This window comes from Myotis lucifugus, unplaced genomic scaffold (assembly GCF_000147115.1).
Source record: "Myotis lucifugus unplaced genomic scaffold, Myoluc2.0 scaffold_30, whole genome shotgun sequence".
NCBI lineage: Eukaryota > Metazoa > Chordata > Mammalia > Chiroptera > Vespertilionidae > Myotis > Myotis lucifugus.
The window spans coordinates 3358083-3376267 of NW_005871078.1; the positions used below are offsets into that span (position 1 = coordinate 3358083).

An 18185-nucleotide genomic window follows, 5' to 3' on the forward strand; every position below is an offset into this window, starting at 1 on the left:
TCGTAGCAGTTTGATAACTGTGATAGCAACCAAATGTTTACATCTGAATTTTAAACTCACAGATTTAGCTCTGATTTATTTTGGATCAGTGTTGTGTTTGTTTCTGTCAGTGTTTTATTCACCCATAACTTTTCCTGGCGTGTGGTATGTGCTCAGTACAACATTTTTAAATGAACAAATAATACTCAATTATTGAAATGTTACCAGAATTTGTTTTAAATATCAAAATATTATTTAAGAAACCAAAAAAAAAAATATATATATATATACTGATATTTTTACCTGCAACTTGAATAATAGACATTGCAATTAGCAATGTTTCTTGCTTTGCTGTCCCTAATACCTGCTATCTCTATTATGTTTTCTTTTTTGGTTTTTAATTTATTTTAAATGTATCTTTATTATTGACAGTATTACAGCTGCCCCCCCCCCCTTTGTTCACTAAGCTTTAGATAGAAAGAGCCACTAGGACAATGGTCTATTAAGGAGCGCAGAAGCAATTACTAGCCAACAGGATTATCTCTCACAAGGTGGATCAAACACAAATGGTGTTTTCACTTGAACCTTGTGTTGTGTATCTAGCAGTGAAGTCTGACTTTGAAGTTTGCCTTAAAAGAGAAAGAAGACATGAGGGAAAGCTTTGGGTTCAAAAGACAGAATTAAGCTTAAGAATTTATTTGAAAGTATTCTTATTTTCCCCCCCTTTTTTGATATTTAGAGAGTTGAATCCCATCCGTCCATCTACAAAATGCTAACATGTGCAGGAGTTATTTTCACTCAATTAAGCTGCATAGTTAGCCAGGGAGCATGTTTTCTACAACTCAGAACCATTATCTGGTGGGCTGAGCTGAAACCAGGGTTGGTGAGCCCAGAGCAGGGTGTGCAGGCAGGATTCTCCTCTGGATAAGCTGAGGGGCAACTACAGGGATCTCCATGGCTACCTTCTGCTAAAGGGGGGTGACAGTAAGGGTCGAAGTCCATTACATTTTTGTGGTCTGCTTTGTGATTTATTTCTTAATTAGCATTCCAGTTATTTCTTTATTTTTCACTCTTTTAAAGCAAGGGGCTCTTTTCTCCTCTCTCCATTTGCTAATATCTTTTTTTGAAATGTTTATTTACATTAACCAATACAATGTAACTATTGTGTTAAAAACATCAAGAGGCTCCACAAATAAAGTTTCAGCTTCATTTAGGCAATATATACCCCAACATCTGTTTATATAGACTTCACAGAGGCTATTAACTAACTACTTGTATAAATTATGGTTGTTATATTTTTGGAATTACTCAATTTATAAAACCAAGGAAATAAGCAAATTTAAAGGTCTATTTTTTTAAAAATAAGATTTCTGTTTATCTCACTTTAGTTTTTCTTAAGTTGAGTACATACTGAGTATCATTTGCTTTTCTTGCAAAACAACACACAACTTGAAGAAATTATTAAAGATTTTGGTGTAAATTTCACTAGTTTTGGGTATGTTTATGATTGAGCATGTCAACATAGTTTGACATATATATAAGGAAAATATATCACATGGCATAATGTTAAAATAGTTCTCTGCCGATACCCAGTTGTCATTTTTTATTTATTTTACTTTTTTATTTTATATATATATATATATATATATATATATATATATATATATATTGATTGATTTCAGAGAGGAAAAGAGAGAGAGATAGAAACATCAATGATGAAAGAGAATCATAGATCGGCTGCCTATTGCATGCCTTCTACTGGGGATCAAGCCCGAAACCCAGGCATGTGCCCTTGACTGGAATCAAACCCGGGACCCCTCAGTACACAGGCACACGCTCTATCCACTAAGCCAAACCAGCTAGGGCCTATATTCTTTATATCTATACATCCCTGTGCTTAACTGCAGGGCTTTTATCATGTATGCTTTCCTATTCTTAAACTAAAACAGCTATTTAGCCCTTTTCAAATCACATGAATTTATTCTCCAAACCTCCCCATATATAAAATTGATCTATTTCTTACCCTCAAAGAATAAAATACATACCCTAAAATAATCGTTTTAACAAAGGATAAGTTTATGCTCTTACCTCATTTAAAGTTAATGTGAAGGCACTAGAACCCACAGTAAAGATATACTAAGGTGTACTACATCAATATAAAAATTGTATAATAATTCAGGGGAAATGGACCTACCACACAAAGAATAGTTATTGATTAATATTTCTACCAAAATCCTCGGGGCTAGCCATTTTTTCAGAAATGGGCATGAGTGCTATGATGAACATAAGGAAACCCATGAAGGGTTCACTGGGATGTTAATACGATGAATCTTAAAACACATACCATAAAATTCCGCCGGTAATGAATGTTCTCTTTGTTGAAATCGATCACGTAGCCATTGAAGGACCAGACGAATGTGAGGTCCAGGGCAGGATCAAAGGAAGCAGCACACTGCATGGTGGCATTTTCTCCAACAGTGACATCAGCGTTAAGCGGGGCCAATATAATTCGCGTGGGATCTGGACATTTAAAAATAAAGGAGTAACGCACAATTCAAGAAAATAGTACCGGCTACATTAAAAGAATGAAAATCAATATATTTTGATTGCTCTGTGCAAAGGAATATGATGTTTTCAAATTCAAATTCCAAAAACAATTTCACTAAGAGATTTGGCCAGAGGCTTTTCAAATGGAAACTTAGCAGTAGGTGGACTTTCTTAGAAGCTTATCGGACATTAGAAATGCATCAATGTCAAACTAAAAAACAAAACAATTTTAATTAAATGCTTCCTTACCTGTGATAACAAGAGTCCCAGTGCTATTAGCCTTCCCTCTATTATTTTCTGCAAAGCATGTATAGATGCCACCATCACTCCTTGTAATGTTATTGATTTCCAAGCTGCCATCTTCCCAAATGAGTGTTCTATTGAAATGGAAATAATACGTAATTCATAAAATTAATTTCATGAAATACTTTATTTTTGTATTAGTTTACAGACACTAGATTAGGTTAGCACATTTTACACAAATTAGTTGACAATGAGATTTTTATTTTCTTTAAAAACATTTTTAAAATTTATTTATTTGAGAGACAGAGAAGCATTGATTTGTTGTTCTACTTATTTATACATTCATCGTTTTCTTCTTGTATGTGTCCTGGCCTGAGATTGAACCCTCACCCTTGGTGTATCGGGACACTGCTCTGATCAGCAGAGTGACCCGGCCAGGGCTGACAGTGAGACTTTAAAAGAGAAAACATTGTAGCCTTTGTTTATCACATTCTTTCTCGGCATTGAGTGCTGTTTTAGAAAGCCATCTCCATCTTTTTCTTTGACTATTGCATTCATTGCTAACTGGCTTCCTGTGTTTACCCTTGCTCACCCATAGTCCCTTTTCCTTGAGTCAGCCAGACATCCTATATAATGAAGAGGTGATATGCAAATTGACCGTCATGCCCTCACACACAAGATGGCCGCACCGATGTGGTCACAAGATGGCCGCACCGATGTGGTCACAAGATGGCCACGCCCATGAATTCACTATTTGGGAAAATTTATTTTACAGAGGATTTGTTTTCATATAAATAATGTAAATGTTGTTTGTTCCAACTTTTCTTTGCAGAAGATATTCTAGTTCTAAGATGAATGAAGTTCTTACCCAATACTGTCAGTGTCTATTATAATCAGGATTTAATTTTTAGGCTTCTATAATTAATTTATAAGGGAATTTAGAACACTGAAACTCAGATTCTTGGTAAATTGCCCAAGGCCACAGAAATAATGAACAATAAGATATAAAATAGGATCTCTTTAACTTATTTTTCTCCTCATAAGGGCATCTATATCCATTCATATTTTATTTAATTTTATGCCATTAGCCTAATAACTATACCAGTAAGAAAATGAAAAAATGACTTCAAAGTACTAATCACTTCTTCCCATCTTTTTAAGTGAACAGGAACTTCTCATCTTCCTAACAAATAGATCATCTACCAATGTCTTGGTGGCTTTAGGATAATACAAAAATCATGTGACTTGCATAGATTATTTATATAAAAGTCACACTAAATACTTTCTGTAAGGTTCCAAGAAGAAGCTATGGCTATAGTGAGTAAAAAAGACTGGGGAGGAGACAGGATGAAAAATAAGAGGAAGGAGATGTGAAGTTGGGGGATCAGGAAACATTCCAGGCAGTGAGAGTAATATGTGCAAAGGCCCTGAAGCAGAGAGTATAGGATGTGTAAGAAACGCAGGAACTAAAATCATTATGGCTTGTCTTTAGAAGAAAATAGAGAAGAGTTTTAAGAGATGAGATATAGTAAGCCAGATCATCAATAACAATGTTTCTATGCTAAGGGGCTTGGGCTTCAACTACGAGTAATGAAAATCTGACTAAAGGCTTAAATAAGGAAGGAAAAACATATTTTGCCTTTTTAAAGAGCATTCTGGCCAGTATATAAGATAAATCTACTTCAGAATCATCCAATAAAGTAAGTGAGATGCGCATTATTATCTCTATGTTGAGGTATCTAAAGCCTGGAAAGGTTAAAGTGAACTTTTGAAAATACATGGATAATCTCCAAACTGAAAAACTTAAACTTGTGTCATAGTGATATGAATGATCATATGCTAACATAGTCCTCGTATTAGGATGATCACAAGAATGGCTGTGTGGGGGACAGAGGTGGGGTGGGAAGAAAGGATAGTGTAGGGATAGCACTTGCTTCCTTGAACACGTTAACTTTTATAGTTAATATGTCTAAGAGTTATTAAGAATTTAATGAAATGATACTGGAAGAATTAATGTTAAAGGAAGAATCAATTTGTTCAATTTGCTGCTTAAACATTAGCTTTTAATTTAAAAACCTTGGCTTCAATTCTAATGAGCACCAATATTATAGGCCTCTCCAGCCAAGGGTTTCTGAACCATGTTTCATGGATTTGTTTTTCTCCTATCATAATATTTTTAAAGTCTTTGAATCAGATTGTATTACTTTTTTAGGAAAGGATCTATAAATCCAATTTTGTTCACTACTTTAATCCATTAATAATCACTTTATAATCAATATAGTAATTGATGTAAATATAGGTTTGAAAGTTATAAAATAGTGTGTATAAAGAAAAGTTAAACTAATTATTTTTAGAGAAATAAATATTTCTGTTGAAAAATATTCAGCAAGAAACTGAATAACTCATTAAGGATAACTATAATTTCATTCTGATTAATATAGTTATAAAAAGTGGTTCTACATTACAAATTTATTTCTCTTCCTGGTTAGTGGCTTGTAAAATGATTTACGCAATATTTGCAATCAGTAGAGAGGAGACATAAGTCTTGATAAGTTATAATTAAGTTCTCAGTTGTATGATTTTATTTTGGGCTAAAATCATATAAATTTGCCGACAGAAATTATTTGTAATTGTCCATTTATATCTGATAGATGGCTGTTAGCTATAAAGAGATCTTTATCTGAGCCATTGTTGGAAAATATCTCCAAAATTCTTTATACTCCAGAGTCAGTATACTTTAAATATTACTAAATAAGATTGAGATTATTCTGAGTAATTTTTTGCCATGGTTAGTGAGTAATTTATTAAAGACCAGATAGTTCCTAGCTTGTCTGACTACTTATCTATATCATATTACCTAAAAATAAGAATAAGATCCTAGGAGTTTAATCTATATTGATTTAAGAATAAAGACCATCTTCCTGGCCAGTGTGGATCAGTGAGAGTGTCAACCCATAAACCAGGAGGTCATGGTTTGATTCCTGGTCAGGGTACATGCCCGGTTGTAAGCTTGATCCCCAGTAGAGGGCCTGTGGGAAGCAGTTAATGGATAATTCTCTCTCATCATGATGTTTCCATCTCTTTCTCCTTCTCCCTCCCTCTCTCTGAAATAAATGAAAACATATATATATATTTAAAAAAAGACCATTATTACAAAAAAAATCAAGCTCCCTACATATTCTTACTAAAAATTAATTTCAATGCCATGGAAGAACTGCCTGAAAGTATAGGTGAAATCAGTGATACAAGGAAGTATACATTTTAAAGATGATAAAGATCAATTGAGAGCTAATATACGTGAGAAAACTAACACTACCAGTGTGATTCTAAAAAGAATAATTGTCGCTGTTGTTTCCATTGCGACCTAACTATAATTTTTATTGACTTACTTGCCAAATAATTAAATGGAAGTGGGGTGAAAATTGGCTAAGGATTTACACTAGAGCCTAGTGAGAAAAAAGTGTGGCATGATACTGTTGGTACTGTGATACTATGGAACTATGGAAAGCAGATACCAACATAGGATTAATCATGAAAGAGATTAATGGCAATGAAGAGCAAAGAAAACAGAGAGGACAGCAGGTGGATGACCAGATGCAGATCTTACTCCAGATGAAGGAGAGAAGGAAGGAAGGAAATCTGGGTGCGAATGACTTGGGCTTCAGTGTAGATCAGGGGAGTGTGGTAAAGCCATATGGTAAGGCCACTGGAGAGTCGTCCAGCTAACAATGCCCATCACCGGAGTCTGGTACCTTCTAGGAACTGGCCTGCCTTAAAATCCCTCCTGGGCTCAGTCACTGACTGAGAGCTGCCTGTGGAAAGTGTGGGCTTGGCTCAAACACACTGATAGTTTCTGAGTGTGGCATCTGGAGCAGTGGATCAATGACACTCCTTATAGTTGGAGAACTTAGAGGCATGTTGTCAAAGCTTCCACAGTATCAAGCAATTACTCTTAGGATTATATTATTTTGTTACCATGTTTCTCCTTCACGAAGCAGAAAGCACATACTCTGTCATGAACTTAAGTTGGTACTGGATAGTTAAAGAAAGGAAATGAAATCCCGGAATATATTATTGGTGGAAAATCTTATCAGAGGTTTTTATTAGTAAGGTAGATATATAGTATTTTTCCTTTATCAAGTTTGGCCCTTAAAATGAAATATATGAAGGATTGTTGGCATGTGTTTTGCAAAGCTTCAGAGATAAATTAAGTTTTTGGAAATTATACATTTAAAGAAGGTAAATATCCAGTGGCAGATGAGTCAATATTAAATCAAAGTGCAAGGCACTATATGATAAATATATGTTATACATAAACACTATAGTACAGTTATATATAATAAGTCGTTTTGGTCTCTAGCTTCTAAGGAAGAGGCAGACAGGCAGAGGGAATAGATTTAGGTTCTGTTCAAAGAAGAATTTTCTAAATATTAATGTTATAGAAGCTGTTTAGTAAAGGAGGTTTTAGAATATCCTTTTTTTAAGTTCCTAAAAATAAGATATACTTGTATTTCTCTGTAGCCATGAAAATGTCAGTCTGTCCTCACTTCAAAGTCAGAATGGAAGTCTTAAGGTCACATTTCCGGAAGACCTGGGCTCATTTCCTTGAGGACTGTGACTGGTTTGAGCTTGTCCCGCCGCGGTGTAAAAGTCATTTGATGGTGGGATGTGGAAAACCACTTGCGTCAGTTCAGCTCCATGTAGTTCATTCACTCAGAAGAAAGGCTGATTGAATGACTACTCAGTGATCAGTGCCTCGCCACTTAACGTGTTCCTGGGACACACACAGTATTTTTTTTCTAATGAGTTAATGAATACTATTATCATTGAAGACATGGCCCCACACAAAGAAGATACAAATTTTCTACATAAAGATGGTATCATCTAATTAAACCTAAATTATCTCAGATGAAATATGTATTAGAGAAAAAAAATATGGGAAGAGGGATAGGATGAGAATGGCAAGACAGGGTAACTTTGTGTGTGTGTGTCTGTGTCGGTGTGTATGTGCGTGTGCATGCATTCAATACTAATTGGAATTATCAGGCAAACCTTTCTGAAGGTGCAAAATCCTGAAGGAAGTGAGGAAGAAATTGTAAAATTGCCCAGTGTCTCAAAGGCAGTCAGAGGACTGTGGTTTTCACTATGTGAGAAGCAAGGTCACTGGATGGTTTCAAGCTGTTGAGTGACATCACTGAGCAGAAGAGTGACATGATATGCCTTATGTCATTTATGTCTTCACTAGAGGCCCAGTGCACAAAATTCGTGCACTAGGGGGGAGGATCGCTCAGCCCAGCCTGCACCCTCTCCAATCTGGGACCCTGACCCCTATGGGATTGGGCCAAAACCGGAAGTCAGACATCCCTCTCACAATCCAGGACTGCTGGCTCCTAACCTCTCGCCTGCTTGCCTGATCACCCCTTAACCACTCCCCTGCCAGCCTGATCGCCCCCAACTGCCCTCCCCTCCCAGCCTGGTCACCCCAACTGCCCTCCCTGCAGGCCCAGTTGCCTTCAACTGCCCTCCCCTGCAGGCCTGGTCGCCCACAACTGCCCTCTCCTACTGGTCCAGTTACCCCCAACTTCCCTTCCCTGCTGGCCTGATTGCCCCCAATTTCCCTCCCCTGCTGGCCATCTTGTGACCACATGGGTGCGGCCATCTTGTGAGGAGTTGGATTTCCAGTTTCTGGACTAACCTGCTGCCATTGACAAGCCACTCTGTCCCTTTACTCCACGAAAATTTTGGTTTGGGTGCAGCTTTGGGTTTGCATTCGATTATAACCCTTCCGCCTTTTGCAGCCAGGATCTTCTTCTTCATAGGATTCATTTCAAAAGTTGGAGCCAAAGCTAACAGAAAGTAAGTTATTATTTTTCTCTTTCATTAAAAAAATTTCTGCTATCCATCATTTATTTTGTTTTGATTACTAATCAACAGAAAAGATTAATTTCACCAAATATTATCAACTATGACCAATACACATTTTGTACTTAATGCTAATACCTTTTTCTTTTATTTAATAATTTTATGGAGGTATATTTAACTTATCATAAAACCCACCAATTTTAAATATATAATTCTTGGTGACTGGATTATTATAAGTATTAGTTACAATCAAATGCTATATACATATTTACCTTGAAGGTAACATCTAATTCAATTGTTTTGACTGAATTGCACAAGAGAAGTGAAGTAAAAGACTGGAGGAAATTGAGCACCATCATTAATGATGACCTATGATCATAATCAAGACTCTCAACCACACTGTAAATGAACTGTCCCTCCTTTACAAAGGAGAGAAGTGATAGCTATTAAAATTACATCATTTGCTGAAGGTATACAGGCAGCCCGTACCAGGTAGGATTCACATTAGAATCTAGTTCCTTGTGATTTGCAAACATGCTTTTTTCACTAAGCAATATAGCTCCTCCCTCATTGAACAAACATGTATTGAACACCAACTGAGTGCAGGTACTATGAGATGGTAAAATAAACAGAGAGAGCCCTGCCTTCTGGGGAATCCAATTAAGGTCATGATTCACCTGTAGTTAATCTTTACCTCCATGTACAGAAAAATAATTATGAAAAGAAGATATAGAATCTCATAAAAGGTTACTCCATTGATGGCATGCTCTAACTTTCTTTAGTGTCCCCACATTTAGCTCATTTCTCAACCTCCTTGTTTATTAGCAGACTCTAGGGCAGCGGTTCTCAACCTGTGGGTCATGACCCCTTTGGGGGTCGAACGACCCTTTCATAGGGTTTGCCTAAGACCATCAGAAAACACATATATAATTACATATTGTTTTTGTGATTAATCACTATGCTTTAATTATGTTCAATTTGTAACAATGAAAATACATCCTGCATATCAGATATTTACATTATGATTCAAAACAGTAGCAAAATTACACTTATGAAGTAGCAACGAAAATAATTTTATGGTTGGGGGCTACCACAACATGAGGAACTGTATTAAAGGGTTGCGGCATTAGGAAGGTTGAGAACCACTGCTCCATTCATCAATTTTCACACATTCCAATCATCTGTAACTATGTCCTTCCTGGAGCATTTTTTAGGCCTAGATATATCTTTTTAATTTTCGATTTATTGATTGATTTGAGAGAGAGAGGAGGGGAGGAGAGAGAGAGGGAAATAGAGATTGATTTGTTGTTCCACTTATTTATGTATTCAGTGGTTGAATCTTTTGTGTGCCCTGACTGAGGATCAGACCTGCAACTTGGTGTACTGGGACAAAACTCTAACCAACTGAGGTACCCAGCCAGGGTCAGGCCTGTTTATATTTATCCAGGTCTTGACTCTTCATCTTCTAGTCCTGTGATTCTCAATTTTGTCTGTTCATCAAAATTATCTGAAGACCTCGACAAAATACAGATTTAGTATTTTGGGGTGGGCCTGAGATTCCGCACTTCTAACATGCTCCCAGGTGTTGCTACTGCTCTGGCTGCTTTTTACAGCAACGATTTAGGCTATCCCATTCTTTCCTTAGTCTGAGTTTTAATAACTGACAGATTAAAAAGTAACCAGCCAACTACTGCTATACACCTAACTCAGTGTGCAGTATGGGCTTAGTAAACATTGTGGGTGATATATTACTTGTAAAATATGGGACAAAATTTAAAATGATTATATATATATTTTTAAATATATTTTATTAATTTTTTACAGAGAAGAAGGGAGAGGGAGAGAGAATTAGAAACATCGATGAGAGAGAAACATCGATCAGCTGCCTCCTGCACACTCCTGTGTCTGCAACCAAGGTACATGCTCTTGACCGGAATTGAACCTGGGACCCTTGAGTCCGCAGGCCGACACTCTATCCACTGAGCCAAACCGGTTAGGGCTAAAATGATTATATTTTAAAAGTCTAAATGTATCTAGAAAATGATCATTTTTCTTGAATAGGTTCAGTTTTAATGAAATGATTGATTTGGCATCGTTATTTAAGTAACTTTATACTCATCTAATATTTTAATTTCTAGGTATAGGATCTAGAGTATGTTCCCATATATTTTAATAGTGGGAAGGAATAAGGGAACATTTTTCCCAATTAAGAAGAAGACATGTTTTTTTGGTGTGTGTGTGTGTGTCCTTTTTGTTCTTTACTGGGCCTATTAAAAAAAGGGGAGAGTGGATGGGAAAAGATCAACCAATGAATTTGTATGCATATATGCATAACCCGTGGACACAGACAATGGGGTGGTGAGGGCCTGGGCAGGGGTAGAAGCAAGATGGGAAAGGCTAGAAGAGGTTAATGGGGGGAAAAGGAGGATCTATGTAATACTTTCAACAATAAAGATTAAAAGGAAAAAAAAAAATATATATATATATATATATTTAAAAAGGAGAAAAAGATAGTATCTGGTATAGAGTAAGTATTCAACAAATATTTGGTTGATGAATAATGACTTTAAACAACTCAAGAAAGGTTCCTAAAGGTAATAAACAAATATATATTGAGACTTATATAAAAATGCCCAGGAACATTGCTCTTAGGCTGAAAATGCTGTTTGCTTAGTTACTACATTAATAGTCATTAAATGGTTGACAGATCTAATGTTTTAATATGGAGAGATCTTCAGCCTGAACTGTTGAATATTCATATTCTTTTGTAATGCATCAGGATAAACAAGAAATTTTAACAGAAAATACAAATTTCATATTTGGAAAAAAATGTAAATTCACCTCATATGTTCTCCAAGAGTCAAATGGTTTTTTGCACTCCATACCAAAATAATGTGGTATGAAACTGAAGCCTGAACATTTGCTTGATATCCAAATGAACTAGATCAAATATATTAACCAAAATGTTTTGACTTTGTGCGAGAAGAAATGGAATATGATCCTCAATATTATAATAAGTAGAAGGGAAAGTTAAAATTACGACCTCCATTTTTTAAAAAAGATCATTTATTTTTAATACTTCCTTACAGTTCTGTAACTCCTATTCGTAGTATTTTAGTGTCACTAAATTTGTAGTGATAGCAATGTTTTAAAGATTTCCCTTAGTGTAGCAAGAATAAAGTATCAGGGTAAATTAAAAAAAAATGAATATAGGGCACAAGTAAGGGGATTGTTTTTGGACAGGAGAAGACAGACCTGTCTTTCTCTGGATGAAGAGATGAAAGGGCAAGGATAGTAAAGATGTAGATAGTTTTGAATGAGGGATGGGAAATTGAAATATTCTATTTCAAAGGGTTTCGATTTTCATGGAGAAGTAAGAAGGCATTATGAAAGTAGAAGTCAGCAAGGGACAAGGAGCTTGAAGAATGTCCTGAGGGTCTTACGTAGCAACTGTAGGGCATGAGACCCAGGGACTGATACAGCGAGCGAGTGCTCAAGACTCCTCCTCTGAGGCTGGGTCCTGTGCCTTGTGAAAGCACTATCCTCACTATGTGACTGTCAGGTAGCTATTTAGCTGCCCAGATATAGAAGTGGACAATATCTTTGTCCAAACCACATTTTAAACGTTTTTAACTTAATAATGCCAGAATATAACGTGAAATCAAGTATGACCTGTAGACACCCTCTGGTCATTTTTTAATGAATCACTTTCTTGCTGAATGTTAACAGGAACCAGAAATGATACCCACCTAAGATCTTCAACTCTGCATTTGCATAAATAGCTCCGTACGTGTTTTCAGCTATGCACTGGTACATGCCAGCATTCTCAGTTCTCCTTTATGATACTGATGATACTGAAAGGAACACAAAGGAGAAACATTTCCTCAGTAAACTTCAACAGAAACGCTTTCATTTAGAAATGGGCTTGGATGTCTTTTTATTTAAGTACATTATTCTGCCCCACTATGAACTAAGCCAAGGAAAGTGGGATGTCCATGGGGAACTCAAACCCACTTACCATGCTCAGTGGCTCCTATTTTATTCTTCCTACCGAGCTGAGAGCCCACTTTTCCCCTCCCAGGCCAGCTGGGAGGCTACCGTGGGAAGGTAGAGGACACCACTGCTGCCCCTTGCTCCCAGGGCTAAAAATAGGACTTTGCTCTTACCTCTGTTCCTGTGGGTCAGGAAAACAGTGGCAAGAAAAAGAGGACAATATCATGGAGTGGAGACAGATGAGTAAAAAGAGGGGTGAAAGTGGAACAAAGGGAAAAAATGAGAGAAAGAGAAGGTAGACATAAGATTGCAGAAAGTTGTTTACCCTGAAAGAAGATAATTCATGTTCACTTTCTTGTTTGTTTTTTCAATGAAACTTTTTTTTTTATTAAAGGTCCCATGTCTCCTTACTCTATTGACTCTCCTGATATATTTATCCCAGGACCACCAGGAGTGTTACCTAAATATGGACCCAAGAACCACGCAGTACTTGCACATACATACCACATATCCATTTTTCAGCCATCGGATAGTAGGAATGGGCTTCCCTGTGGCCACACAAGGCCAGTAGAGGTCACTGCCTATATCCACTTCTGTGTCATTGATGTGCTCTACCCATTCAGGAAATGCTAAAAAATAAAGAACAAAAAATAAAATAAAAAATAAACAACAGTGTAAATGTCAAATGTAATTCTTAACATTCATCATAATTTTCAGTATGAATAATGCTTTTAGTTGACCTTCATTACATCAGCTATGTGTGTGTCATAAAATCAATGTGAGAGCCATTGAAAGTGAATTCCATAGGTCTGCAGGTAAATTTTAACCTATGTTATTATAGCAGGAGTTAACTATAATTCAATTTATAATTATTTTTCTATTTGTGAACCATGTTATATTAGAAAGCTAATGCATGGATAGCAGTAAAGTAATTTATATTTATAACATAAATCTTTCAAAATGACAAAGTTTTAAAGAATTATGTCTTAATTATGACACTATCTCTTCCTTTTTAGGATAAAGAGTCATTTTTTCCCCACTCCTTCAGATATATACTATCTTTCTTTTTATGTAATTTTGGCTAGTATCCGCAGTAACTTGACTTGTTCACTAAAATAAGCTTTAGATGTTATAAACTACATACAGTAGCTATAAATGGTGAAATCTATGCTTGAGAGAAATTGATCTCAGCCTCGTCAACTGAGATCTATTGAGAGCTTAAAAATGCTAGGAATGCCCCCCCCCAAAAAAATAATATTTATAGAGAGCAAACAAATAACCTGATAATCTTTTTTAGTATTTAAGTTTTTTAAGTAGTCCAAATAGATGTAAGTAAATAAATTAATGTAAAATAAAGAAGGAGAGAACCCTAGTAAAGTATTTTATTTAATTTTCTTTGAAAATAACTTTAATTATATTCATTTTATGACCAAATCAATAAACATATCTTTTATAAAGTACTTAATGTGTATAAATAACAAAGGACCTAAAACTTTTTAAAAAATTTTCACCTAAGGATATGTTTCCATTGATTTTTAGAGAGAGAGGAAGAGAAGGAAAGAGAGAGAGAGGAAGAGAGAGAGAGAGGGAGAAACATCAATATTGGTTGCCTCTTGTATGCACCTGGACAGGGGATTAAACCTGTAACCTTTTAGTGTACAGGATTATTCTCCAACCAACTGAGCCACCCAGCCAGGATGAGACATAAGACATTTTTATGATCTCACTGAACTCCATCAACATTATGTGTATATATGTCTACATATGTATTTTTATAGTACATCCTATATAATAAAAGCCTAATATGATGTGTCCAGTCATCCAGTTGACCATTCAACCAATCAAGGAGTAATATGCTAATGATAGGCTGAGGCCACCAACTGCTTGCTATGACATACACTGACCACCAGGGGGCAGATAGTCGACTGGTCGACCAGGCACTATGATGTGCACTGACCACCAGGGGCAGACGCTCAACTCAGGAGCTGCCCCCTGGTGGTAAGTGCGGGAGTACTGCTCAGCCAGAAGCCCTGAGCTGGGATCATGGCTGGCGAGTGCAGCAGTGGTGGCGGGAGCCTCTCCTGCCTCTGCAGCAGTGCTAAGGATATCTGACTGACAGCTTAGGCCTGCTCCCTGTGGGGGGCGGGTCTAAGCCATCAGTCGGACATCCCTCAAGGGCTCCCGGACTGCAAGAGGGTGCAGGCCAGGCTGAGGGACCACCCCTCCCCCCGAGTGCATGAATTCTGTGCACTGGGCCTCTAGTATAATATAATTTAGTATGTTTTTTGCTTATAATTATGTTTTACCTGTAACATATGGAGATTATTTTAAAATAAATATTCATAATATGTTATATTAATTGATAGAGATTTTATTCTGTATATAATATTAGTAATAGATAAAACAGGAATATCAGCACCATTCCTGCCTTAGCCTCACACAGGTGACACAGAGATGTCATATTAAAAATGAGAAGAATAAATAATTGAATCAGCTTGTTGCATCCTATATAAGATTTAATTATGCACTCCTCTGCTTGCTTGTTTAGATCAAAAGATAAAACTTTGCATGCCTCATTAGTTCAGAGAAATAGCAGTTTCCTTAAATTACCACCTATAAATATCTGCTCTGTCACCTTGATTCTTCTAAGAATTTACATATTAGACAGTTAAGAACTCTACTCCGTTGAGAATCTGGAGGGTAGATTTCTTAATATGTTGAATTAAGACCAATCTATAAGACAGAGAATGGCAGCTATATTTAAAAATATGTAAGAGTTCTAAGCAGGATTTTTCTCCCCTCAGTAAGCCACCCATGTATATCTGATGTGTATCAAATGAGTTTTGTTGGGGTATTAAATATACAAGTTTGGAGGGCAGAGAAAATGTCTGGGTCAGAGTTTTGTGACTGAAATAAAAAAAGAGGTTCAAAGATCAAATCCCCCTTGCTCCAATATTAGAAGGGCATGAGTTTGGAGGAGGAGAGTGGTGTAGGAGGACATTAACAAAGTGGGGGTCAAGAGCAGAAGCCTAGAAAGTGAATCATGGAAGAGGGAGGGATCGACTATGGCAACTGCTGTTGTTCAATCAGGAAAGATATAACTGAGAATTGACCATCAGCTTTGGCAAAAAATGGATGTCATTGGTGATCATAAAAGCAAAGGTTTCAGTGGAAAGGTAGGGATAAAAATCAAATCAGAGTGTATTTAAGAAAGAAAAAAATGGAGGCAGCATTTTTAAAGAGTATACACAATTCTGTCACAATTTTTATTACATTTTTTTAGGGGAGACAAGAAGAAAAAAATGGGGCAGTAGCCAGAGGTAAAATGAAGAATTTAAAGAAGGAAGAAACAAGAGCCACTAGTTGAATAATCTAGTAAAGAGAAAAAAACTTCTTATGCTGTAAGGAGGAGGGATGTCTGGGACAATAACCTTAAATAAGTAAGAGGGGGAGAATCTGTACACAAATGGAGGTGTTGGTGTTGGCCTCAGATAGCAACTGAATTTATAATAATAAGAGATATGAGTAGAGATGCAGGTATTGGGTAGATGTGGATGGGAGAATGTAGAAGTTCTAACTGAATTACTTCCATTTTCTCTATAAGATAGGAAGCCAAGATACAGGTTTGAAGGAAGCAATGAAGGCATGAAATGTTTATCTAAGAGAGTGGGCGAGTAAGTGGACCTGGGAAATGTAGTATAATTGCCGGGTAACACTAGGATTCACTTAAAGTTAGTGATGCATCATTTACAACGAATTAACCAACATGGAATGTTTATCTCAAGGCAAATTCAAGTTCCTGGCTCCAGGCACTGAGAGGCAGAGAGCTCAATTTTTCCAGGGTTAGCCTCTGCAAAGCTAATAGACAAAGTAGAGAGATGAGTGAGCTGAGAGGATTTACAGGGGAATGATACTGATGGATCACACATATAGTATATGCGATTTAATTAGACATAATTAATGCGACTAATTAGACATAACAAATATTTCATGATTTTGCATCATGTAATATACTTCACTGTTATTAAATTATTAATCACTATGTACTACTAGTTTTTTAAGTATGAAAATGGCTGTAAATTTATAAAAAAATTAAAGCAATATATCTACCTTGAACATAAATTTTTGCCTGGTGTCTGTCCTTCCCTTTAATATTCTCAGCCTCACATTCATAAGTGCCTTCGTCTTCGAGCTGGATGTTGAAGATCTTCAGGACGGCCCCAGAGGTGCTGATCTCGGCAGTGCTGGGCATGGGTTCCAGGACCTTTCGCCACCGGATGTCAGGAACAGGGCTTTAAATAGGAGATGCAACAGCTGAGTCCACAATGCTTAGGAGGCAAACTTATATTTATGTTGATAGCTAGACATTTACATCATTTATTTTTTTTTTTTTTAAAAAAAAGCACAAAATTAATGTATTTATATATACATTAATGAAAAATGTACATACTTACTTGCCAAGGGCAAAACACTCCAAAGTCACATTTTGGCCCATCAATGCATATATGTCCTTGAACTGAACTACAATATCAGCAGGATATGGTTTTGTTGTCCCTAATATTAAGAAAGACAAAAACGCCCATGAGTTAATAAACAAAATACTGTTTTTTTTTTTAACACTATAATTCTTCTTTTATGGTATTAGAATTGATTCAATATAGATGGCTTTTCTCTGCACAGGTTTTGAAAAATATCTGATCAGTCACAATGTGCAGATTTATTTTTGTGCATATTATGTATACTAGAGGCCCAGTGCATGAAATTCATAAGGGGGGGGGGGCTGTCCTTCAACCCAGCCTGCACCCTCTCCAATTGGACATCCTCTCACAATCCAGGACCGCTAGCTCCTAACTGCTTGCCTGCCTGCATGATTGCCCCTAACCACTTCTGCCTGCCAGTCTGATTGCCCCCTAACCGCTCCCCTGCTGGCCTGATTGACACCTAACTGCTCCCCTGCTGGCCTGATTGATGCCTAACTGCTCCCCTGCTGGCCCGATTGCCCCCAACTGCCCCCCCATGACAGCCATCTTGTGGTGGCCATCTTTTGATGACATGAGGGTGGCCATCTTGTGACAATGTGAGGGCGGCCATCTTGTAGCAGCCATCTTGTGATGACGTCACATGAGGGCTTCACGCAAGGGCATTGCATAAGGGTGAGACGCCACCTAGGCTTTTATTATATAGGATAGTAATAAGCTTGTCAAGCATTTTCTATCATATTGGCTCATCTGACAGCTGTGTAAATCAATCTGATTCAACTCACTAAAAAAATTTCAAGAATTCTTTAGGTTGCATCAAATATACATATCAAACATTGTGCTAGGTGCTACATGGGGCTTAGGAAGAAAAGGAAAGAAGAAAGAAAATAAGGGAGAAGGGAAAAGGAAGAAAGGAAAGAAGGAAAGAGAGAGAAAGGGAGAAATAAGTGTCCATGGAGAATAAGGCAAAGGGAAAATAGTTGAAAAGAGGGAAGAGAAAAGGGAAAAAAGGAAAGAAAGTGTCTATTCAGACATCACTGTGCTCATAAACATAGGTACATTAACTAATTTATGTAACATACC

The 18185-nt window shown here is 36.8% G+C and overlaps 1 protein-coding gene across 1 annotated transcript in view; it reads right to left on the minus strand.

Annotated features, from left to right (window-relative positions):
• Positions 1-18185, minus strand: part of CNTN1 (contactin 1) — a 196710-nt gene that overhangs the window by 86457 nt on the left and 92068 nt on the right. Inside the window, 8 exon segments of the mRNA XM_023752262.1 lie at positions 2324-2499; positions 2776-2903; positions 8465-8615; positions 12381-12461; positions 12464-12476; positions 13129-13253; positions 16735-16916; positions 17079-17178. Coding sequence (XP_023608030.1) covers positions 2324-2499; positions 2776-2903; positions 8465-8615; positions 12381-12461; positions 12464-12476; positions 13129-13253; positions 16735-16916; positions 17079-17178 — 956 coding nt within the window.